Source organism: Callithrix jacchus, chromosome 5 (assembly GCF_049354715.1).
Source record: "Callithrix jacchus isolate 240 chromosome 5, calJac240_pri, whole genome shotgun sequence".
In the NCBI taxonomy this organism is placed as follows: Eukaryota; Metazoa; Chordata; class Mammalia; order Primates; family Cebidae; genus Callithrix; species Callithrix jacchus.
The window spans coordinates 70,735,549-70,761,245 of record NC_133506.1 but is presented as its reverse complement, the minus strand read 5'-3'; the positions used below and the strand labels follow the sequence as shown (position 1 = coordinate 70,761,245).

Sequence of the window (25,697 nt, the reverse complement as noted above, 5' to 3'; positions counted from 1 at the left end):
CTACTAAAATACAAAAAATTGGTTGGGCGTGATGGCGCATGCCTGTAGTCCCAGAGACTTTCGAGGCTGAGACATGAAAATTGCCTGAGCCTGGGAGGCGGCGGTTTCAGTGAGCCGAGATTGTGTCACTGCACTCCAGCTTGGGCTACAGAGTTTCAAAAAAAAAAAAATCTATGTTAATACTAACACAAGCCACGCACAAACCAATGTTGAGAACATGTTATGAACCAAGGATTGTGATTCATCCAATTCTGAAAGTCCGAAAAAGTGTGTGGCAAATTGTGCTACATGCTGAGTGTTCTTGGTGCTGGTCAATCAACTGTTTAGTTCAGCCCACTGAGGTGTTGGTTTTGTATTTAAGTGATTAAATGTTTCGAGTTTTCTCTGGGCTGTGAGGTTGAGCTTGGAGAGCTGTGTTTTCACATCTGTGGGTATAAAATGTCCAGGGTGGCCACAGGAGGAGGAATGGATTAGCCCCTGGTGGGAATATCACTGAGTTAAAGATGGGAGGTAAACAGCTTAGGAGGCACCCTGGCTTCCCCCAATCAAACACGTCTCCTCAGAAAACTTGTCGTCCATCCATGGAGCAGATGGTGCTAAAGTCAAAATGAGGGACCTCTCTAATGCTCACATCAGGACACCTGGGCCAGAGCTGGCTCCTGTTAACCCAAAAGAGCCATGCAAGGGTTGCCATGGTGAGTTTGTTGCTGCCTGAGTGCCTTTGTTTATTCTTGAAACTCAGTTGTTGGGGCTTTGATTCTCAGCATTGTCCGGCACAGGGGTAATAGAGCCAGGACGCCTCCCTCACTCTGGGGCTCCGTGGGCTGGGCCGAGCTAAATGACTGAACATCACACAGGGCTCTGTGGAAGACCAACCCTCTGGGGCTTGTTCCTGTCCCCAGTGCTGTTCCTTTGCCCCATTAGTTATCTGTTTCCCCAGTAGGCTGTGGGTGTCAGTCTAAAATGCTGCCCACCTGGCAGAGGATGCTTTAGGAGGCGATTGGGCCATGTGGGCTGCTGTTCCCTGGCCTGTTTGGGAAAAGAGAAGGCAGAAAGGATCTGACCTTGACTGAGCACCTGCTGAGTGCCAGGCATTGTGTCCATCTCACCAACTCCTCTTAGCAGTCCTATGAGGTGTTATTCAAATCTCACTATCTCATGGCTAAACGAGCTTTCTATTATGAAAAAATTTAAAAATATATTCCGAACCTCCATCACCCAGCACCCCACTTCAGCATTTAACAAGTCTTGTTATCTTGTTTCCTCCATACCTTCACCCCCTTACCTCTCTCCTCTATTGTTTGGAATAGATCTCAGCCATAATAGATTGTATCTGTGTTTGATTATGTCTATCAGCTGAAAAGGATTCTTTAAAAAAAGTTACACTATTATTCTCACACCTCCTAAAAAAAAAAAAAACCAATAGTTTTCTTGTGAATTTTTAAAATTAAAAACAATTTTAAAAATGGAGATGGGTTGCTATTAAAAGAAAGTCAGAGGGAGAAAAAAAAAAACAAGGAAAAAGAAGAAAAAAATAAAAATGGAGATGGGGTTTTGCTGTCTCAAACTCCTGGGCTCGAGTGATCTTCCTGCCTTGGCCTCCCAAAGTGCTGGGATTACAGTTGTGAGCCATTGTGCCCAGTCGTGAATTTTTAATAGATGATATTGGGATGTCTGGAAAGTCATATTGAAAGATATCAAAGTGGATCCAGACCTCACATAATATATCAGAATAAACTCCAAGTGGATCAGAGATCTCTTTTTGAAAATATAAATCATACATGTCCTAGAGGAAAACAAGGCTCTTTATATGGGAAAAGCAAGCCCCACTGAGAGATCATTTCTCCTCCATGTGATCGGAGACATGCAAATATTTGATCAACACTCTGGTGGTGAGCTTCAAGAAAATCCCTCATACAGTGCTAGCAGGATGGCAAATTGGCTCCAGTCCCAGAGAGGGGAATTTGTCAATATCTAAGAAAATTACGTATGTATTTACTGCTTGACCCAGCAAGACTTCTAGGAATTTACATGGAAGATCTCCACAGATGTAGAATACTATGCCAGAGTCGTTTACTGCAACACTATTTGCAATAGCAAAGTATTAGAAACAACCTAAATACCCATGGAGACTGGTTGAATAAATTACAGGAATCCAGTCATGCAGTGGAGTCAAATGAAGCATTTAAGATAATAGGACCGGCGCGGTGGCTCATGCCTGTAATCCCAACCTGGGAGGTAGAGGTTGCAGTGAGCGGAGATCGTGCCACTGCACTCCATCCTTGGTGACAGAGCAAGACTCTGTCTCAAACAAACAAACAATAATAATAATAGAGGAAGATCTCCATGCAGTTTCATGGGCTGATTTCCATGGCATATTTTTCAGTAAAAAGCCAGAAAACGAACCAGTTAAACAAAAGCTCCAGGGTATCAAAGAATGTGTACAATTTTATGTAAGAAAGAAAGGGCAATTTATTTTATTTTATTTTTTTGAGACAGAGTCTCGGTCTGTTGCCCAGGCTGGAGTGGAGTGGTACGATCTCAGTTCCCTGCAACCTCTGCCTCCTGGGTCAAAGCAATTCTCATGCCTCAGCCTCCCGAGTAGCTGGGATTACAGGCGTGCACCACCACACCCAGCTAATTTTGTATTTTTAATAGAGATGGAGTTTCACCATGTTGGTCAGGCTGGTCTCAAACTCCTGACCTCAGGTGATCCACCCACCTCGGCCTCCCAAAGTGTTGGGATTACAGGTGTGAGCCACCGCCTGACCTTTAGCAGTGATTTCTGAGATTTTGATGCACCCATCACCCGAGTAGTGTACACTATGCCCACTGTGTAGTCCTTCATCTCTTACACCCCTAAGACCTTTCCCTCCTGACTTTTACTTAATAGATTTGTGATAGGTGTAGTGGTTGTACAGCAATTCTGAAACTACTTTGAATATTGAAGCGCAGAACAAGTAAGTAAATATATTGGTGTTATTGGGAACTAAGTTCACACTGAAGGAGAAGGAAGACACAAATATGGAATGGGGGAAGGTGAGAAAAATCCTGTAGAGTTTGATTTTATTTGGAGCCATCAGTATCTACTAATGTTACCAAAGAAATGACGCCCCAGAAACAGTGGGTACTGAGTGCCCACATCTTGCTTTCTAAATACTGTTCCCTGCCAAAAGGAGTCAGGGTTCCTTTGAGAAATTGCTGATTCCAGACCTGGAGTAGGGAAAGTATCAGATGATCCTGTGTGGGAAGGGAAGAAGATGGGAATATGTGAACAGGACAGAGGTGTGAAAGAGGCCCCCACTGGACACATTTGGGATAAACTGGGTCAATGAAGATAGTGATAGTAATGGATTCAAATACACGGAATAAAAGTTCATAGTGATATGAGAGAAGAGAAAGAGGAGTGTGGTGGGAGGGAGAAAAGAAAAGCTCATTCTTTTTTGTTTTAGGACAGAGTTTCACTCTTGTTGCCCAAGCTGGAGTGCAATGGCACGATCTCGGCTCAGTGCAACCTCCGCCTCCCAGGTTCAAGCGATTCTTCTGCCTCAGCCTCCGGAGTAGCTGGGATTATAGGTGCTTACCACCACACCCAGCTAATTTTTTATATTTTTAGTAGAGACGGGGTTTCGCCATGTTATCCAGGCTGTTTCTTAAACTCCTGACCTCAGGCGATCCACCCATCTTGGCCTCCCTAAGTGCAGGGATTATGGGTATGAGCTTCCACGCCTGGCTGAAAAGCTCATTCTTATAGTAGAATGTCAATAAATGTAGAGGGAATGATGGGAGTTATGTAGTAACTATTTTGCAACCTCCAGTATAATAATTCATTTAGGCAGGGTCATAAATTGATGCTAAATCCACTGGTGAAGGACTTTGGAGGAACATAATGGTCACATAGTCTCAAAATATGGGAAAGACAAAGATGCAAGATCACCTACATAGAACTCTTGTCAAAAGGACTCACTTAAGTCTAATAATGAGGAAACAATCACATAAATCTAGTGGTAGAGCATTCTAAAAACTACTGGCCTGAAGTCTAAAAATGTCTAGGTCAGGTGCAGTGGCTCACGCCTGTAATCCCAGGCTTTGGGAGCCTGAGGTGAGAGGATCGCTTGAAGCCAAGAGTTTGAGACCAGCCTAGGCGATGTAGTGAGACCCTGTCTCTGTAAAATAAAAACAGAAACAAAAGACAACAAATGTCCTGAAAGTCTAAAAGTTATTGGGATCTGTGCTAGATTAGAGGAGAATAAAGAGATGTGCCGACCAAATACAACATATAATCAATTAGATCCTGAAAAAATAGAATGATAAAGGATACTTTTGGGACAAGAGTGAACATTTGAATATGGACTGTCTTACATAATGTGTTAACGTATCAATGTTAAATTTCTTGCAGGTGATAATGGTATTGTGGTCTATACAGCAGAACGGCTTTGTTCCTATGAAATACATGCTGAAATGCTTTGGGAAAAAGTGACTTGTGTTGTCTGCAGTGATCTTTCAAAGATTCAGAGGGGAAAAAAGGTCTTCATCTATATTCTTGAAATGGAATTCCTGGAGGGCTGGGTGCAGTGGCTCATTCCTGTAATCCCAGCACTTTGGGAGGCCATGGCAGGTAGATCATCTGAGATTGGGAGTTTGAGACACCCTGACCAACATGGAAAAACCTTGTCTCTACTAAAAATACAAAATTAGCTGGGCATGGTGGCACATGCCTGTAGTCCCAGGTACTCGGGAGGCTGAGGCAGGAGAATCGCTTGAACCCAGGAAGCGGAGGTTGCAGTGAGCTTAGATCATGCCATTGCACTCCAGCCTGGGCAAGAGTGAAAAGCCATCTCAAAAAAAAAAAAAAAAGAAATCTAATTCCTTTCTTCTTGACCCACTTAACCTAATACTCCCCACTGGGCTGGAACCTGGAGACAGCACAGCGACAGATAGGTACAGGGCCTGCTCCTGGTACCATGTGCTGATTTCTTGTCCCCTCATTCACTGGGACCACTGAGTTGAGGGCCTGGAGATGCAAGTTCAAGTCCCAGTGACCCTGGGAATGTTATTCCACCTTCCTAACTTACTCATCCTGGGCTTCAGGGTCTTCAAGTCCCCACCCAATCATGATGTCTGATGGAAGACGCTGCCCTTGAACTCCAACGCACATAAGGTCCTGGGAGCTGGGGACAATTTGGTAACTTTTAATGACCCTTTGTGGCAAGGGGATGGAAAGGAAGGTTTGTCCTTTGGTTTCTTCCTTCCCTAAACTAGGTCCTAGTCATTTTGGGGAAGAAAGGAGACAGCAAGGAATGCATACACATGTGTGGGTATGATTGTGCGTGAGTGAGTGAGGAGCTGAGGCAGGGGGCTGGGGGTGGGGTGAGGAAAATGCCTGGGGCTGAGGGAGGACCCTGTTTGGTGTCCCAGGGCTCCTGGGGAAGCTCCTAGCCCCACCTGTTCTGCTTCCACCTCCAGGCCCATGAGAGACTGGAGGAAACGAAGCTGGAGGCTGTGAGAGACAACAACCTGGAGCTGGTGCAGGAGATCCTGCGAGACCTGGCACAGCTGGCTGAGCAGAGCAGCACAGCTGCAGAGCTGGCCCGCATCCTCCAGGAGCCCCATTTCCAGGTTCCTGGCTGCTGGGGCTGGGGTGAGGGAGCAGGAGGTGGGTGGACTGGGGTCTGCTGCTGTTGGAGGAGCTGGCAGAAAGTTGGAGCTGGGATGGGAAGAGACCTCCGGGCAATGCCCCATTGGCCCTTCTCTTCCCACCACCCCCCAGTCCCTCCTGGAGACGCATGACTCTGTGGCCTCAAAGACCTATGAGACACCACCCCCCAGCCCTGGCCTGGACCCGACATTCAGCAACCAGCCAGTACCTCCTGATGCTGTGCGCATGGTGGGCATCCGCAAGACAGCCGGAGAACATCTGGTGAGGACACTGGGCAGGGCTGGTGAGAGTCAAAACTGAGAATAACCAGTGGGGGGCCAAGAAAGTCAAACAAGGGCTGAAGATAAAGATGGGGCCAGCTTTGTGTAGGAAAGGACCCACGCAGATTCGGGAGACCATAGACACTGCATACTTATGTGTCCACGCCTCTCCAGTCTGCCCGCTCCCCCCCCCCATTAGTGCTTGATATAATTGAAGTATTTAGGCAGAAGGACGGAAGAGGACTTTTGAGGGCGGAGGTTAGTGGATGGGGACAGGAATGGAGGAGCTATTAGGAGACTATTTGAAGATTTTGACTTGGAACAATTGGAGCCTCATCTTTCACTCCTCTGACCTACAGGGTGTAACGTTCCGAGTGGAGGGCGGCGAGCTGGTGATTGCTCGCATTCTGCACGGGGGCATGGTGGCTCAGCAAGGCCTGCTGCACGTGGGTGACATCATCAAGGAGGTGAACGGGCAGCTGGTGGGCAGTGACCCCCGAGCGCTGCAGGAGCTCCTGCGCAATGCCAGTGGCAGTGTCATCCTCAAGATCCTGCCCAGCTACCAGGAGCCCCATCTGCCCCGCCAGGTGGGACCTTCCACCAGCCCCCCCACCCCCAGCACAAGGCCCAAGGGATGGCTGAGCCTCCTGCCTGTCAGGGTTGAAGGTCTCACTGAGGACCTCCTCTCCTACTGGTTTCCTCCAGGGGAGTTGGGGGCGGGACCTGCAGCCAGGGGGCAGCTGACCGCAGCCATGGACAGGCCTCTGCCTCTGCTGCATCTGCACGTGCTTCCACATTGGTTAGCATTATGCACACAGCCACAGCCTGGGGTACCAGAGTGTATGAGAGAGCACCTGTGTCATGGTCAGCGTTCTTCACATGTTTGTGCGCATGTGCAGGGTGGGGTTGTCGTATGTCCTGGACAGCTATCTCCTGGTTGGTGGATTCTGGGGGGCTGGCTGCTTTGTCTACTTCTCCTATTGGCTTTCTCACCCTTCCCCAGAACCCTTCTCCAAGGGGAGAGGGTGAGTGGAGGGAGGGATCTACGATTAGGTGCCAGAGTCCTGTTCCCTACTTGCTGTTCCCACATCCTTGATCCTGAGATCTGAATCCTGTAGTACTAGATGCAAAGGGAGGCTGGCACCAGGGAGGCATGTGGGGCAGGCCTGGAGGCATCACTCCTGCAGGTGTGGCTCCATTGCCCCTTGCAACTTTGTGAAGGGAGGGGACATGGGGTAGACCTCCATCTGCAGCCTTCCACTGACCCTTCCCCTGACTTTTTGCCGATTCCTGGGCCCAGGTATTTGTGAAATGCCACTTTGACTATGACCCGGCCCGAGACAGCCTCATCCCCTGCAAGGAAGCAGGCCTGTGCTTCAATGCTGGGGACTTGCTCCAGATCGTAAACCAGGATGATGCCAACTGGTGGCAGGTGAGCCGCGGGCACCCCTGCATCTCTCCAGGTGTGGTGCATGGGAGGGCGAGGCGCAGGGAGGGGTCCTCTTGCTCAGGCCAGTCTTGGTCTCATGTCCGTTTCAGGCGTGTCATGTGGAAGGGGGCAGTGCCGGCCTCATCCCCAGCCAGCTGCTGGAGGAGAAGCGGAAAGCATTTGTCAAGAGGGACCTGGAGCTGACACCAAACTCAGGTAGGAGGACCCCCCCACCCCACATCCCCAATCTGGGATCCGACAGGGCCCTGTCTGCCTGGAGCTGATACCAAACTCAGGTAGGAGGACCCCCCCCACCCCACATCCCCAATCTGGGATCCGACAGGGCCCTGCCCACCTCACTCACCCATCTCCCTATGGCCAGGGACCCTATGTGGCAGCCTTTCAGGAAAGAAAAAGAAGCGAATGATGTATTTGACCACCAAGAATGCAGGTGGGTATCAGAGCATTCCCTCCCTTGTCTTCCTCTAACATGGCATGGCCCTCCCTGTCCCCACCCTTCACCTGTGACGATGCTCACCCTTCACCTGGCTCAGATGCTGCCAGCCGTGTCCCTAGGCCCTGCCCGGCTCCTCCCTGCTACCCTGTTCCAAGCCTTCTTGCCCTCACTCTCCCTGAGAACTCCGCCCCTCCCTCACCATGCAGCCTGGTGAGCAGTGCCATCTCCCTGTGTCCAGAGTTTGACCGCCATGAGCTGCTCATTTATGAGGAGGTGGCCCGCATGCCCCCCTTCCGCCGGAAAACCCTGGTGCTGATTGGGGCTCAGGGCGTGGGACGGCGCAGCCTGAAGAACAAGCTCATCATGTGGGATCCAGATCGCTATGGCACCACGGTGCCCTGTGAGTGGGGGCTGGGACTCCCCTGGGGGCCAGGGCTGGGTCCACCGAATGGGCATCTTCATGGGTGCCAGGCCAGGTGGTACCTTTGGGTGCACAGGTTGGGGTGCACTCCCTCTGTGGGTAGGGAGAGGAACTGCAGGCTCAGGAAAGGTGAGGGAGGTGTCCTGTCAACAGGTGGCCTAGTGGGCTGGGTTGGTGTCCCCTTTCCTTCTCTGTTTCACTTGCTGAAAGCCATGAAGAAAGTGAGTGCCCAGCTGTGCACCCGGGTGAAACACGGCTATGAGCTGCACGTGTGTAGCCTTGTGGAGGACAGGGTTTCTTAGCGCAGAGCCAGCGTGGGTGGTGGAAGCTCTTGGCTGCCAGAGGCAGGACTGAGAGCTCTGCCTTGGTCTGCTTGGCTCTTGCTGTGTGGCTTTGGGCTATACATTGCCCTTTCTAAACCTCAGCCTCTCACCTGTGGGCTCTGGGTTGGACCATGGATACCACCTCATGTCTCTGTGAGTGCCAGTGGAGAGGGTGGGGGCAGGAGTGTGCAAAGGCAACAGTGCTGGCAAGATGGAGAGTGGACTGCACCCCCAAGGCTGGGAACCAGGAGCCCGGGTAAGGGTGTGTGTATGTGCCTGAGGCGCTGTGACCTGCCTGTGCCCATTCAGCCTCACCTACCTCCATCCCCCAGACACCTCCCGGCGGCCCAAAGACTCAGAGCGGGAAGGTCAGGGTTACAGCTTTGTGTCCCGTGGGGAGATGGAGGCTGACATCCGTGCTGGGCGCTACCTGGAACATGGCGAATACGAGGGCAACCTGTATGGCACACGTATTGACTCCATTCGGGGCGTGGTTGCTGCCGGGAAAGTGTGTGTGCTGGATGTCAATCCCCAGGTACGGCCACTCTGCTCCTTCCCAGCCTACCCAATGTCCTCTCTGCTGCCTCAGTGCTCCCCCATATAGTTCCACACACCTGTCACCTGAGCACACCCATGCACCCCGTCTGCTCTCAACCACTGCTAGGAACCCAGCCCACCTGGAACCTTCCTCAGCCTCCCAGACCCCCCACTCCTTCTCTAGTCTCCTCCAGTCGCCCTAGCCACCTGCCAGCTGTCTGTCATTCATCCCGGTACTCATGTTCCAGACTCCCAGGCACCCCTTTCTCATCCACTCCTAGGTGCCCACCCAACCTCTGTCACCCTGACAGCCTTCCTCTGATTCCTAGGACAGACATTGGGATATGCTCCCTACCTTGCCTTCTCCTTCTGCAGGCGGTGAAGGTGCTACGAACAGCCGAGTTCGTCCCTTACGTGGTGTTCATCGAGGCCCCAGACTTCGAGACCCTGCGGGCCATGAACAGGGCTGCACTGGAGAGTGGGGTGTCTACCAAGCAGCTCACGGTGAGGGCTCTGAGGGGTGGGGGAGGGGTCCGATGGCTGCCTAGGGTGGTGGGGGACAGGCCTGAGCTGACGGAGAGAAGGAGGTGGTGTTGGGGAGGGACAGGGGCCTGCTCCAATTATCAGTGAGGCAGGACGTGGTCCCCCCTGCATAGATGTGGAAGGGGAGGTCTAAGAGAGGAAGTCCAAAGTCTCAGAGTGAACCAGGGACACAGCTAGCCTGGGACACATGTGCTTCTGACTCCAGCCCACTGCTCTGCCTGCTCTGCAGGGGCAGAGTGCTGGCCAGAGGGAGTTCAGAGGGCCAGTGGAAGAGGTGGGCGGGAGGTGGGCCAGGGGAGCTTGGATTGCTTACAGCTGGGGGAAAGTGGAAGGGCAGGAGAAAGCCAGAGGCGGGAAGGCTGGCTGGAGGGGTGAGTCAGCATCAGGGAGCAGGCAGCGCCTGGAGGAGAGGCCTCAAGCCCGCATTGCAGGACTCCAGCCTCCTTCCTCCCTAGGTCTTGCTGTGCCTCCCCAGGAGGTGGAGGGTTTGCAGAGCTCTGAGCTCAGGGGTCCCTCTGCTGGCCATGCCTGGTGCTGCAGCACTCAGGCCCCAGGTCAGAGTGTGGCTGGGGCCCAGGAGAGGCTCTCTAGGCTGGCATCCTTCTGCCGATGGACCCTTGCTTGATCCCTACTCTGGGCACCTCCTCCTTGGCAACAGGACAGGTGTGGCAAACTGGAGCTGCTGGGATGCGGCTGGCTTCAGCTTATTTAAGTCAGTTGTCAAGTACCCTTCCCCACCCCTGCCCAGCCAGCTTCCACAGGGTTGAGGGTAGGGATTGCCCTGGTACCAGCCTGTCATGCTGCATAGGTGAGGCAGCCTGGTCAGGAGGGAGCACTGGCTTGGGAGTCAGGCAGACCCTGTTCAGCTGCTGACGGGCTGTGTGACCTTTTTGTACCTTAATTTTCTGTTATAAATGGGGAAGAATTAATCCTACTTTGCAGAGCTGCCGTGAAGATTATGTGGGTTGCAAAGCATTTAGGGGTGTGATTGGCACTTATTAAAGCTTATCCTTTCACCCACCATCTGTTTGTGGTTGATGGTGAGCCACTTTGAGGCACACAGAGAGGGGCCCCTGCCTCCCTAGCCAGGGAGTCCACTCCAGGGTTGGGCTTTGGGGAGGGGGAGTGGGGGCAGCTGTAGCTCCTTTTGACAGTGGGGTGAGTTGTGGGCACTGACTGTAGGGAGGTCCCCTTGTGCCTGGGCAGGAGGCGGACCTGAGGCGGACAGTGGAGGAGAGCAGCCGCATCCAGAGGGGCTACGGGCACTACTTTGACCTTTGCCTGGTCAATAGCAACCTGGAGAGGACCTTCCGTGAGCTCCAGGCGGCCATGGAGAAGCTACGGACAGAGCCCCAGTGGGTGCCTGTCAGCTGGGTGTACTGAGCCTGTTCACCTGGTCCTCTGCCCCCTCTGGGTTCAGACCCAGAACCTGAATTCATCCCCTTCCTGACCTGTGAGCCCTGCCACAATCCTTAACCCCCATATCTGATTCTCCTTGGGTAACAGCTCCCAGCAGGCCCTAAGTGTGGCTTCAGCACAGAGGTGTGCACTGCCAGGGAGGTGGGCATTCATGGGGTATCCTGTGCCCAGGTGCTGCCCACTCCCAATGCTCATTAGCCACCAGATAGCTCTCTCTGAGGGCCAAGCCGTTTGCAGGAATGTGTCAGAGTCATCTCCATAATGGTTAGTACAGAGGAGATAAAAGCTGCTTTGGGACCACACAGTTAGTAGGTACACTGTCCCCGCCACCTCTCCCCAGTCACCAGTTCTCCTCTGGACTGGCACCCACCCCATTCCTGGACTCCTCCCACCTCTCACCCTTGTGTCACAGGAGCAGGCCTTGGGCTGCTTCCATGTGGCCAGGGGAATGTGTGGTCCACTGGCAGCCAGGCAGGCCAAGGTGGTGGTGCCAGTGGCTAGAGGAGTCAGAGTGAGAGCCAGTGGCCACAGCTACAGAGCAGTGCAGCTCCCAGATCCCTCGGAAAGGGGCAGGGTGGTGGGGTGGACACTGCTTGGTCCCTCCCTTATCCACAGCTTCTCACTGCCGACAATTCTCCAGACCTCTCTGATATATCCTGACAGATCAGCCCTGCTCTCCACAGGGCCAGGCTGGCAGGGCCAGTGGGCTCAGCCCAGGTAGGAGTGGGATGGAAGGCTGAGCCCTGTGACAAGGAACCTGCTGCTACCGACCGAAGAGCCCCAAGCTCTCCATGGCTCACAGCAGGCACAGGTCTGGGCTCTGTGTCCTTGACCTTGGTCCATTTTGGTTTTCTCTCTAGCCAAGTCCAGGTAGCCCACTTGCGTCAGGGCTGCAGGGTTGGAGGGGCTGAGGAGTGCAGAGGGGACCTTGGGAGCCTGGGCTTTTGAAGGACAGTTGCCCTCCAGCGGGTTCCTCATACACGACTCCAGGGGGCGCCATTCACACTGTAGTCTGCACAGCCTGTGGCTCTGCGTATATGCTTGGCGCCTGTCTGTGCCTCTGGCACTGGTGTGTTTGTGTCTATGTCTGTCTGTCTGTCAGGTTTAGTTTGGGGAGGAAGAAAAGAGTTGTTTTGTTTTGGAGGTCACTCTTTGGGGCCCCTTTCTGGGGGGGTTCCCTATGAGCCCTCATTTCTTATAAGACCCTGATCCCAGACTCTGAAGCCCTGGTCCTCTCCTGACATCTCCTCCACTGTCCTATTGTCCCTGTGCCCTAAATGCCTCCCTGCTGTCCTTGTGGAAGGCAGTTTTGTAAAATAGGAGACTCCCTTTTAAGTAAGAATGCTGTCCTAGACGTACCTGAGCATCTCATCCTTCATTGTTCTCTGCAGTCCTTCCCAGGGTGAGCCTGTCCTCAGAGGGGACAACGTGGGACACCCCAAGTCCAAACCCCTGTGCCTCCCAGTTCCTCTGAGTGTCTAATTAGTCTTCGCTGCAGCGTCAGCCAAAGCTGGCCCCTGAACCACTGTGTGCCCATTTCCTAGGGAAGGGGAGGGAGAATAAACAGAATATTTATTACAAATGTTAGAATATATTTCTTATATTAGGAATCTCATTTGCATTTGCATAGGGTATACGCATGGGTGGAAAGGCCAGGCCTGCCCCCATCTCACTGGTGTGGCTCCACATGTGCTACGCACTCATCCTCCTGCTCCTCTTCTCCGTTAGTGTCCTTTCATCCTGATTCAGCTCTCCCTGGCATCACCCTCAGCCTAAGGGAGTGGGAAGGAAATGGGGTGTTTTCCTGCTGACCTGAGGCCGTGGGGTCACTTGACACTTTCTACCTCCCCTGGGGAACTTGAGGATAAGGGCAGGGGAGGGTCTGCTGTTGCAGCTGCTTCTGTCCCTATGGTCCAAATGACCATCATCTTTGATGGGGATGGGGTGGGTACCTTGCCCTCATGGCACCTTCACTGCTAATGATGCCCAAGGGACAGGCTGGGGCCCCTTCCCTCCTGTCTCTTCTCAGTCCTTCCTCTCTGAACAGCCTCCCCTGCCTGAGCTCCACTCCATACCCCTCCCAGGCACCTATCGGGTGGGAGCAGAAGCTGTCAGTCCTTGGCTCACCTGGGCCAGGGCCAGAGCTAGGTTGGAACAAGTGTGTGTGCCCACCACATCAGCTCTGTGACTCTGTTCTCCTTTGCCCCTCATTGTGGACTCTTGTATTTGAGGGACGTCTGGAGACTGAGGACCCTACCATCCACTGTCCACATTCAGTCCCAATGCCCTTCCTCTGTCCCCTCCCTCAGCCATCTAATTCTTGAGTTTTCTTACTGACTGGTTTTCTTTCTTTTCCTTGGATTAAATGTGAAAGCAAAGGCTTCTGGCTCTGCCTGTCTTTGGTTGGGGTTGGGTGGATGGCTTTGGGAGAGGGTGAGAGCTGGGGAGCAAAGCACAGATGACTCTAAGATGGAAGTCAGAGCAACACGTCTTGTTTTCTGTGATGTCTTCCTTTTCTCTGTCTTTCTCCTCCACACTCCCCCATCCCGAGAAGATGCTCATTCTAAGTGCTTGGACCCAAGGATGTGAACAGACATTTCTCAAAAGACATACAAGTGGACAATGTATGAAAACTTGCTCAACATCACTAATCATCAGAGAAATGCAAATAAAAACCACCCTGAGTTACCATCTCACACCAGTCAGAATGGCTGTTACTAAAAAAGTCAAAAATAACAGATGCTGCAGTGAAGTTGCGGGTGAGAGGGAGTGCTTATGCACTATTGGTGGGAATGTAAATTAGTTTGGCCCCTGTGGAAAGCAGTTTGGAGATTTCTCATATAACTACCATTCGTTCCAGCAATCCCATCACTGGGCATCTACCCAAAGGAGAAGGAATCATTCCACTGAAAAGATACCTGCACTTGTATGCTTACTGCAGCACCATTCACCATAGCAACACATGGAATCAACCTAGGTGCCCATCAGTGTGGAATGGATAAAGAAAATGCGGTGCATATACACCATGGGATACTATGCAGCCATGAAAATAATGAAATCGGCTGGCTCGCTCCTGTAATCCCAGCATTTTGTGAGGCCAGGGAGGGCAGATAACCTGAGGTCAGGAGTTCAAGACCAGATTGGCCAACATAGTGAAACCCTGTCTCTACCAAAAATACAAAAATGAGCCGGCATGGTGGTGCATGCCTGTAGTCCCAGCTACTCAGGAGGTTGAGGCAGGAGAATTGCTTGAATAGCAACCCGGAAGGTGGAGGTTGCAGTGAGCCAAGATCATACCACTACACTCCAGTCTGGGTGACAGAGCAATACTAAAAAAAAAAAAAAAGTGTTCTTTGCAGTAACATGAATACAGCTGGAGGCCACTATCCTAAGCAAATTAACATAGAAATGGAAAATCAAACAGCATATGTTCTCATAAGTGGGAGCTAAACATTGGGTACACATGGGCATAAAGATGGCAGCAGACGCTGGGGACAGCGAGAGGAAGGAGGGGCACAATGGTTGAAAAATGACATTGGTTGGGTGGGCTGGCTCACGCCTGTAATCCTAGCACTTTGGGAGGCCAAGGCAGGCAGATCACCTGAGGTTGAGAGATTGAGACAAGCCTGGCCAACATGGTGAAACCCCACCTCTACTAAAAATACAAAATTAGCTGGGTGTGGTGGCTAATTTTTTTTATTTTTATTTTTTGTAGAGATGGGGTGTTGTTTTGCTTTCCAGGCTGGTTTCGAACTCCTGAGCTCAGTTATCTCCCAAAGCACTGGGATTACAGGCATCAGCCATCATGTCTGGCCCATGGTTTCTTTTAATTTGGTCTTGAGGTCTCTCTTGACAGTGGCTATAAGCTGAGATAGCAATTTTCTTTCTTTTCTATTTTTCTGAGACTGAGTCTCATTCTGTCACCCAGGCTAGAGTGCATTGGCATGATCTCGGCTCACTGCAGCCTCCACCTCTTGGATTTAAGTGATTATCTGGCCTCAGCCTCCTGAGTAGCTGGGACTACAGTCATGCACCACCATGTCTGGCTAATTTTGTATTTTTGATAGAGACAGGGTTTCACCAGATTAGCCAGGCTAGTCTCGAACTCCTGGCCTCAAGTGATCCACCAGACTCAGACTCCCAAAGTGCTGGGATTACAGATGTGAGCCACCATGCCCAGCCTGAGATAGCAATTTTCTAAGAGAACCCTAGTCAGGGGAAAGTTAAGGTACAGTGTGTCAGTCAGGTGAGATACAATGAGAAAGTGAAACCCAAATGTATGAAACAGAAGAAATTTATTACTTACAGGTCCCAGAGACATTAGGGGCATCTACTGGTTGCCCATGAAAAGTCTGGAGGTGGCAAGGAGCTCAACCACTGAGTGGGAGCAGGAGAGAGAGGGTGATGGGCCTTGGGCCAAAGCCTTTATTGGGGCCCAGGGGTTTACCCAAGCAAGTTTGCCATAGGCAGTTCTAATTGATGGGTTTAGAGCAAGCAGGCACAAGTTCCGTGGAGTCATGCTGTGACTGAGAGGTAGTCACTGTGGCATATTTGCACAGTCCATGTGGGGTGTGGGGGTGAGTATGGCAAGTCAGGAAGGTTGTATCTAGCTGTCTCATAGAGAGGTGGTCACCAGGAAGCAGCTGTGTGGCACAGGAACTGGGATCAACCACATTGAGGAACTATAAGAGGGCAGAGAACTGGAAACGGTGTCAAGGGTGACCAAGCCCTGCTTCTGGTATGACAAAGTCCAGCTTATATGTAAAATGGATGCCAAGGCAATATAAAAGTATAAGAATTCATTACACCAAAATAGGGTGTTCACCAAAACCTGATCATGCCGGCACCCGGAACTTGGACTTCCAGCCTACAGAACTATGAGAAATAGATTTCTGTTGTTGAGAAGCCACCAAGACTATGACACTTTGTTACAGCAGCCCAAACTAAGATAAAGACCTAAATCAATGGAGTTATACTGTATTCCTGGGTTGGAATCAATGCTGTTCAGATGTCAGTTCTCCCCAAACTGATCTATGCAATCAATGTAATCCCAATCAAAATTCTAGCAAGTTTTTTTTGGGGTATAAATTGATAAGCTGATGCTAAAATCTATGTGGAAATACTAGAAATCTAAAAGAGCAAAAACAACTTTGATAAAGAACAAAGTTGGAGGATTTATACTACTTGAATTTGAGACATATTATAAAGCTACAGTAATTAAGACAGTGTGGTATTGGTATAAAGAAAGATAAATAGGTCAATAGAACAGAAAAGGCCAGAAATAGACCCACACAAATACGTTCAACTGATTTCAAAGTAGTGCAATGTCAATTCAGAAGAGGAAGCACAAAGGGACAGCCTTTTCAACAGATGGTGCTGGAATAGTTGGATATCCATACACAAAAGGAAGAAGATGAAGGAAGAAAGGCAGAGAAGAGGGAGGAGGAGAAAAGAAGAAGAAAAAAGAGGAAGAAGGGAAGAAGTTGTTCAACTCATACACATATATGAAAAGTAACTCAAGTTCAGCCATAAATCTAAATGTAAAGCCTAAAAGTGTAACACTTCTAGAAGAAAACAGGAGAAAACCTTTGTGACCCTGGGTTAGACAAAGATTTTTAAGATACAACACCAAAAAGCATGACCCATAAAAGAAAAAATTGACACACTGAACTTCATTAGAATATCAAACTTCTGGGCCAGGCGCGGGGGCTCATGCCTGTAATCCAAGCACTTTGGAGGCCAAGGCGGGTGGATCACCTGAGGTTGGGAGTTCAAGACCAGCCTGACATGGTGAAAACCCATCTTTAAAAAAAAAAAAAAAAAAGGAGAGAGATCCAAGATGGCCACTTAGCAGCTCAGATTGTAGCTCCCAGTGAAAGTGCAGAGAGTGAGTGGACACCACACTTCAAGACGAATTTTTGTTGCCCAAGGACCAGGAGATTCCTAGCGGAGGAGCCCCCTGGGTCACCAGCACAACTCTTTTGGCCGATGCGGCTTTTTGCTGGCGCCCCAGCGTGGCGGTTCTCAGTATGGATAATACAGAACTGGGTGCTCTTTTAGTTGGCTTTTGGAGCTCCGGGAAGGCAGAGTCGCCCATTCAGTTGATTGAAGGGGGGACTGCAGCGGGGAGCCACACCATGAGATTCCTGGGCAGAAAAGTGCCATGAATCTTAATGCCGCTGTTTCTGCCAGCACAGTGCCCCCACAAAAAAATAGCAATTGGAAGCACTGAAGAAGATTGAGAGTTTTACAGCAAGCACAGCTGAACCTGGGAAGGTCCAGCTCTGTGGGGGAGGGGCATCCTCCAAAGGAAAACTAAGAAACAGAAAAAACTTCATCACCAACAAGCTGGACATCCACTCAGAGACCCAATCTGAAAGTCAGCAATTATAAAGATGACGGCTGGGTAAATCCACAAAAATGGGAAGAAGCCAGCGTAAAAAGGCTGAAAATACCCAAAATCAGAGTGTCTCTCCTCCTACAGGGGATTGCGGCTCATCAGCAACGGAACAAGGCCTGATGGAGAATGAGTGTGATGAATTGACAGAATCAGGCTTCAGAAGGTGGATAATAAGAAACTTCTGTGAGCTAAAAGAACATGTTCTAACCCAATGCAAAGAAACTAAGAACCTTGAAAAAAGGTTTGACGAAATGCTAACGAGAATAGACAATTTAGAGAGGAATATAAGTGAATTAATAGAGCTGAAAAACACAATACAAGACCTTCATGAACTATGCACAAGTTTTAACAGTCAAATTGATCAAGCAGAAGAAAGGATATCAGAGGTCGAAGACCAACTTAATGAAATAAAACGAGAAGACAAGGTTAGAGAAAAAAGGCTAAAAAGGAATAAGCAAAGTCTCCAGGAAATATGGGACTATGTGAAAAGACCTAATCTATGTTTGATAGGTGTACCTGAATGTGACAAATAGAATGAATCCAAGCTGGAAAAGATTCTTCAGTATATTATCCAGCAAAACTTTCCCAACCTAGCACGACAGGACAATACTCAATTCCAGGTAGTGCAGGGAACACCACAAAGGTATTTCTCAGGAAGAGCAACCCCAAGGCACATAATCATTAGATTCACCAGGGTTGAAATGAAGGAGAAAATACTAAGGGCAGCCAGAGAAAAAGGTCAGGTTACCCATAAAGGGAAGCCTATCAGACTCACAGCAGAAACCCTACAAGCCAGAAGAGAGTGGGGGCCAATATTCAACATCCTTAAAGAAAAGAACTTCAACCCAGAATTTCATATCCAGTCAAACTAAACTTAAAGTGAAGGAAAAATACATTTTTTTGCAAACAAGCAAGTACTCAGAGATTTCATTACCACCAGGCCTGCTTTACAAGAGCTTCTGAAGGAAGTATTACACATAGAAAGGAACAACTAGTATCAGCCATTCCAAAAACATATCAAAAGGTAAAGAGCATCACCATAATGAAGAATTTACATCAACTAATGGGCAAAACAGCCAGCATTAAATGGCAGTATTAAACTCATATATATCAATATTAATCCCAAATTTAAATGGACTAAATGCCCCAATCAAAAGACACAGACAGGCAAATTGGATAAAAAGCCAAAACCCATCGGTATGCTGCATCCAGACCCATCTCACATGCAACAATACACAAAGACTCAAAACAAAGGGGTGGAGGAAGATTTATCAACCAAATGGAGAGAAAAAAAAATAGGAATTGCAATTCTCGTCTCTGATAAAATAGGCTTTAAAGCAACAAAGACCAAAAGAGACAAAGAAGGACATTACATAATGGTAAAAGGATCAATGCAACAAGAAGAGCTAACGATCCTAAATAGATCCGTACCCAATACAGGAGCACCCAGATACATAAGGCAAGTTCTTAATGACTTATAGAGAGTTAGACTACCACACAATAATAGTGGGAGACTTTAACACTACATTGTCAATATTAGACAGATCAACAAGACAGAAAATTAACAAGGATATCCAGGACTTGAACTCAGACCTGAAATAAGTAAACTCAATAACTATTTAAGAACTCTTCACCCCAAATCCACAAAACATACATTTTCCAAGTATCACATCATACCTATTCTAAAAGTGACCACAAAATTGGAAGTAAATCACTCCTCAGCAATTGCATAGCATTTCACAGGTTTAAATGAAATATTGGTTGGCTGCTTGTTTATTTTTCTCCCTTATTCCTTCCTGTCTCCATTGTTAAGCACAATTATTGGCATAAAAGAGGTTTTTAATTCCCATTTTTAGACTGCATTCTAGCCTGGGCAATAGAGCAAGATTCCTGTTCTTTCTCCCTCTTCCTTTTATTTTCTCTTTTATTCCTTTTTCCTTTCTTTCTCTTTTTTTCTTCCTTTCTTTCTTTTTTCTCCTAAAAAAAAAAAAAATCAAACTTCTGCTCAGTGAAGGACATTTTTTTTTTCTTTTTTCAGTGCAGCAAACTAAGAAGACCTTTTTTTTTTTTTGAGATGGGGTTTTGCTGTTGTTACCCAGGCTGGAGTGCAATGGCACAATCTTGGCTCACTGCAACCTCCGCCTTCTGGGTTCAAGCAATTCTCCTGCCTCAGCCTCCTGAGTAGCTGGGATTACAGGCGCGCAACACCATGCCCAGCTAATTTTTGTATTTTTAGTAGAGACGGGGTTTCAGTTTGTTGACCAGAATGGTCTCGATCTCTTGACCTTGTGATCCACCCGCCTCGGCCTCCCAAAGTGCTGGGATTATAGGCGTGAGCCACCACACCCGTCCAAGAAGACCTTTTTAAGAGAATGAAAAGACAGGCCACACACTGGGAGAAGATATCTGTAAATCACATATTTGATAAAGGAGTTATCTCTGGAATATATGAAGAGCTCTCAAAACTCAATAAAAATAGACAAAATATTTGAAAAAATATTTCACCAAAGAAGATAAGTGGATGGCAAATTAGCCCATAAAAAGATGCTCAAAGTCATTAGTTATCAGGGAGATGCAAAGTAAAGCTACAATTTTGGTACAGTTTGTACAATTATTAGAATGGTTAAAATGAAAAGGGCTGACAGTAGGGAGTGTCAGTGAGGAGGTGGAGGAACTACATGGCTGTTGGGAATGCAAAATGCTATGACCACCTTGGAAAACATGAGCATATATATCTAACATATGGCCCAGATGTTCCACTCCGAGATATTTACCCAAGAGAAGTGATAGCATGGAAAGACTGGTGCATGAATATTCACAGAAGCTCAATTTGTAATAGCCCCAGACTGGAAAGAACCCAAATACCCATGGATTGGTGAATGGGGCTGGGGGTGGGGGTGGGGCAGGGTTATGAAGAGGCAGAAGAAGAGTTTTGGGGATGATATGTTCATTTTCTTAATTGTGATGACTGTTTCACAGGTGTTTATATAGTCAAAACGTATCCAGTAGTATATAGCCAGTTATACTTTTTTTTTTTTTTTGAGACAGAGTTTTGCCCTTGTTGCCCAGGTTGGAGTGCAATGGTGTGATCTTGGCTTACTGCAAATTCTGCCTCCCAGTTCTCCTGCCTCAGCCGGGTGTGTAGCTGGGATTACAGGCATGTGCCACCACGCCCGGCTAATTTTGTATTCTTAGTAGAGACAAGGTTTCACCACATTAGCCAGGCTAGTCTTAAACTCCTGACCTCAGGTGATCCACCTGCTTCAGCCACCCAAAGTGCTGGGATTACAGGCATGAGCCAACACACCCAGCCTCAGTTATACCTTAATAAACCTATTAAAAATAGGAATTAACCATGAAGTCCAGTTTGTTGGAAAAAAGAAAGAAAGGACAGAACTAAAAACTGGAAGAAAATGGTGTACAAGATAGGAGGGAATTATGGGAGTTAAAGGGTTTGGGGATCCTGTATTATTTGAGGAAAAATTAAGGAATGTGAAAATATTAACTGTAGTCTTTGTTGAAAATCTATGTATAATACAAAGTTCAAGATTCAAAATAGAGGATCATGACCTCCATAGTGTAGAAGGAGAAAGAATGGCATAAGAAAACAAAAGTAGGATGGGTGTGATGGCTCATGCCTGTAAGCCCAGCATTTAGGGAAGCTGAGCGAGGTGGATCATGTGGTCAGGAGTTCAAGACCAGCCTGGCCAAGATGGTGAAACCCCATCTCTACTAAAAATACAAAAATTAGCCGGGTGTGGTGGTGGGTGCCTGTAATCTCAGCTACTTGGGAAGCTGAGAAAGAGAATTGTTTAAACCCAAGAAGCGGAGGTTGCAGTAAGCCGAGATTGCACCACTGCACTCCAGACTGGAGATAGAGCAAGACCCTGTCTCAAAAAAAAAAAAAAAAAGGAAACAAAAATAGAACTTAGTCAATTCCAAAAGGCAAGAAAGAAAGACAATGAAACCCCTTCTCTACTAAAAATACAAAACGTTAGCTGGGCATGGTGGCGTGTGCCTGTAATCCCAGCTACTCAGGAGGCTGAGGCAGGAAAATTGCCTGAACCCAGAAGGCGGAGGTTGCGGTCAGCCGAGATCGTGCCATTGCACTCCAGCCTGGGTAACAAGAGCCTGGGTAACAAGAGCGAAATTCTGTCTCAAAAAAAAATAACAACAACAAAAAGAAAGACAATAAGGAAAGGGCCCCTGGTTTTATCTTTCTGTCCCAGCCCATGTGTCATTGCAGATGGGCAGATCTGCTGCTTTTGTGTCAGACTCAGGGCCTCGGCACTCACATCCAGCTGTGCCAGGTGCCGTCCCAGCTGTCAGCCCCGGGTGCCTGCCTGTCACACCTTGAAGTGATACTGTTGGAGAGCTCTTCCCTGCTCCTGGGAAGACTTTCCCAAAGCACATCACAGCCCCCCGAATGTCTTAGGCGCTTTCCACCTTCTCTGTTTCAGTTTTCCTTCCCACCATATGCCCCTCCCTCACCCACTTCCTGGATCAATTTAGAAATTTCTCCTTAATAGACCTCAGTGGATTAGAATCATAGTTTCCAATTCTTTGTCGAGAGTAAGGTGGGGAAGAGAGGGCTTAAATAATCCATTTTGGTATTAAAATGTTTCTTTTTGGCTGGGCGCAGTGGCTTACACCTGTAACGCCAGTACTTTGGGAGGCCAAGGCGGGTGGATCACTTACTGTCAAGAGTTCAAGACCAACCTAGTCAACATGGTGAAACCTTATCTCTACTAAAAATACAAAAATTAGCCTGGCGTGGTGGTGCATGCCTGTAGTCCCCAGCTACTGGGGAGGCTGAGGCAGAAGAATTGCTTGAATCCAGGAGGTGGAGGTTGTAGTGAGCCAAGATCGCACCACTGTACTCCAGCCTGGGTGACAGAGCAAAAACTCCATCTCAAAAAAGAGAAGTTTCTTTTAAGGAAATAGATGAACTCGTAAATGATAGTTTGTTATTTTTGTTAAATTTACTGTCCCAATTTGGCAAAACTAAATGTTTGCAATTCTTCAATATTCCTCCATTTTTTTCTGAAGTTTTACTTCCCAACAAAAGTCCCCAAACAGGAAACCCTCATTCTCAGGGTAGGTAAACAGTGACTTGCTGCATTCTTTTGTTTAAGGGTATTGAATAGAATCTCACATAAATACCAAAGACTGCAGATCTGAGTATTTGTGTACAAACTTAAAACCAAGGGGTATCCAAATGGGGGATTGCCAAGAGGCAACTAGCAAGGGAGAGGTCTTTCTCCCCTGCCTGTCAGGAAGGAGCTGGGCCCTCTTGGTGGTGCTGTGGGAATAAGAGAGTGTCTCTGAATAATATTTGCATGTCTCATAAATCCACTGAAACTTGGAATTCCATGGATGCCAATCCTAGGTTGCCTGGGAGAGAGGTCTGCCTCACAAAAGATGTCCATATATGTAGCCTCGTCTTCGAATGGAAAGGATGGGAGTGGGATGGCCCAGCTGACCACCTCCTGGTTCCCAGGAAGTCCTGGCTGCAGTAGGTGAGGAGAGATTGAGAGGACAGGAGGGTTCTTTCCTTTCTTCCCTGAGGTTTCAGGGAAAACTCAGCCAAGGGATTTTTTTCAGGGGGGAAACCTGCTTTTGATGCTCTTCTTGGGTACATTTGGACAGTGTATGTGCCCAGGTCCCAGCAGAAGATGTGGGACCATCTGAAACTTGCTGCTCCCTATGTCCCAAACACCTTGGCACACAAAGTGCCTGGAGCCTGGGTGCAGCCCACAGAGCTCAGGCCTGGGAGCTCCCTCTCCACCTGGAAAAGGTAGTTGGTATAACCCCAGCCCAGGGGCCTCGGGCACTGGCTGGCACCTTCTGATCAGCTCCTTTTGCTTTATCAGACCAGCTCCACCTCCACCCAGTCCCCCCTGGCCCTCCAGGTTCTGATCACAAGGGCATTATTGCACCGTTTCTCCTGCCTTTCCTGCAGGGACAGATTAAGAGGACTTCAAGGAACACTGATTGCAAGGCCCTGGGGGGCGGGAAATTGGTGCTGCCACTCCAGAAAACTGTTTAGCAAGAGGCGTCAGTAACTTCAAAAATGTTCGCTCCCTATGATCTGGCACTTGCACGCATGCAAATCCTCCTTAAGAAATCTCCCTGCTGGGTGTGGTGGCTCATGCCTGTAATACCAGCACTTTGGGAGGCCAAGGCAGGTGGATCACTTGATGTCAGAAGCTCAAGACCAGCCTGGGCATCATGGTGAAACCCTGTTTCTATTAAAAATATGAAAATTAGTGGAGTGTGATGGCACATGCCTGTAGTCCCAGCTACTTGGGAAGCTGAGGCAGGAGAATTGCTTCAGCCTGGGAGGCAGAGGTTGCAGTGAGCCAAGATGGTGCCATTGCACTCCAGCCTGGGGGACAGAGCAAGATTCCATCTCAGAAAGAAAGAGAGAGGGAAGGAAGGAAGGAAGGAAGGAAGGAAGGAAGGAAGGAAGGAAGGAAGGAAGGAAGGAGAAAGAAAAAGAGAGAAATCTCCTCCCAATGCAGATAAAGCCCCAGGCAAAGATTCACCCATACTTATTTACAATAGCAAAAATGGAAGCAAATTAAATACCGAGTGATAAAGGATCAGTTAAATAAATTGAGACACAGTGATAGAATGGAATATGCAGCTGACAAATGTTTTATTTATAAAAGGGTTGTAAAACAGAGAAGTGCTGGAATAAAGTGATGGAATAATAAAGTGGGGAAGGCAGGATATGAAGTGGTATGTACAAGATAATTGCTCTGTAAAAAGAACACTAGCAAATCATGTGGAGAAGAAAAGAGTGGAAGGAAATATAACAAAATGAAATCATGCTTGTCTCTGGTGAGGCTATGGGTGACATTTTTTTCTTCCTTTTCTTTTTTTGTCTCCATCTTTACGAGTTTTGCATGCTGAACAACTCCTCATTTCACTTTTTGAAGGAAATAGGGCCAGGTGCAGTGGCTCACGCCTGTAATCCCGGCAATTTGGGAGACTGAGGCAGGAGGATCATTTGAGGTCAGGAGTTTGAGACCAGCCTGGCCAACATGGTGAAACTCTGTCTCTTCTAAAAATACAAAAATTAGCTGGGTGTGGTGATGTGCACCTGTAACCCCAGCTGCTCAGGAGGCTGAGGCAGAAGAATCACTTGAACCTGGGAGGCAGAGGTTGCAGTGAGCAAGATTGCCCCACTGCACTCCAGCCTGGGCAACAGAGCAAGATTCTGTTTCATTAAAAAAAAAAAAAAAAAAAAAAAAGAGGAGACCGATCCAAGATGGCTGTTCACTAACAGCTCAGGATTGTAGCTCCCAGTGAAAGCTCAGAGAACGAGACGACGCCACACTTTTAGACGAATTTTCGTCACTCACGGATCAGCCGATTCCCAGTGGAGGAGCCCCACGGGTCGCCAGCGCAACTCTTGTGGCCGCCGCAGCGGTTTTGCCGGCGCCTTGGCGCAGCAGCTCTTCATGCAGAGCAAACGGGACCGCTTCCCCTACTGACCGGAGTTTGGAGCTCCGGGAAGTCAGAGCCGCTTGTTGGGGACTCAAGAGGGAAGCCAGACCAGAGATTCCCGGGCAGAAGAGCACCATCAGTCTTATCGCTGCTATTTAGGCCGCCACAGTGGGTTGCTCGGATCCCAGCACTGGAAATCAATAAATCGGAAGTCGACTCAGAAACCTAATTAGAAAGGCGGTTCATCTACAATGAAGGGGAAAGAATAGCCTAAGAAGGCCAAGTATACTCAAAATCAGAACCCATCAGCAACGGAACAAGCCCTGATGGAAAAGGACTCATCAGCAACCGAACAAGCCCTGATGGAAAAGGATTCATCAGCAGCAGAACAAGTCCTGATGGAAAAGGACTGTGTTCCATTATCTGAAGTAGGCTTTAAAAGGTGGATGATGAGAAACTTCTGGGAGTTAAAGGAACTTGTTCTAACCCAATGTAAAGAAACTAAGAACTTGGAAAAAAGGTTCGATGAAATGATGAAAAGAATAGACAATATAGAGAGGAATACAAATGAACTTATGGAATTGAAAAATACAACACGAGAACTTAGTGAAATATGTACAAGCTTAAACAGCCGAATGGAGCAAGCAGAAGAAAGGATATCAGAGGTCGAAGACCAACTCAATGAAATAAAACTACAAGACAAGAATAGAGAAAAAAGGATAAAAAGGAATGAGCAAAGTCTCCAAGAAATATGGGACTATGTGAAAAGACCTAATATACGTTTGATTGGTGTA

General features: G+C 48.4%; 1 protein-coding gene across 11 annotated transcripts in view; it reads left to right on the top strand.

Moving 5' to 3' along the window:
* The window catches only part of MPP2 (MAGUK p55 scaffold protein 2), a 52,692-nt gene extending 39,266 nt beyond the window's left edge, over positions 1 to 13,426 (top strand). For all 11 annotated transcript variants that reach the window (XM_078372577.1, XM_035303056.3, XM_035303055.3 and 8 more), the window contains 10 exons: positions 5,467 to 5,619; positions 5,771 to 5,920; positions 6,279 to 6,506; positions 7,220 to 7,351; positions 7,459 to 7,564; positions 7,731 to 7,799; positions 8,044 to 8,205; positions 8,882 to 9,084; positions 9,462 to 9,590; positions 10,836 to 13,426. In XM_078372577.1, the coding sequence (XP_078228703.1) occupies positions 5,467 to 5,619; positions 5,771 to 5,920; positions 6,279 to 6,506; positions 7,220 to 7,351; positions 7,459 to 7,564; positions 7,731 to 7,799; positions 8,044 to 8,205; positions 8,882 to 9,084; positions 9,462 to 9,590; positions 10,836 to 11,012 (1,509 nt within the window). In that variant the 3' untranslated portion in view covers positions 11,013 to 13,426. The remainder of the gene's footprint in view (positions 1 to 5,466; positions 5,620 to 5,770; positions 5,921 to 6,278; positions 6,507 to 7,219; positions 7,352 to 7,458; positions 7,565 to 7,730; positions 7,800 to 8,043; positions 8,206 to 8,881; positions 9,085 to 9,461; positions 9,591 to 10,835) is intronic.
* The last annotated feature ends 12,271 nt before the right edge of the window (positions 13,427 to 25,697 follow it).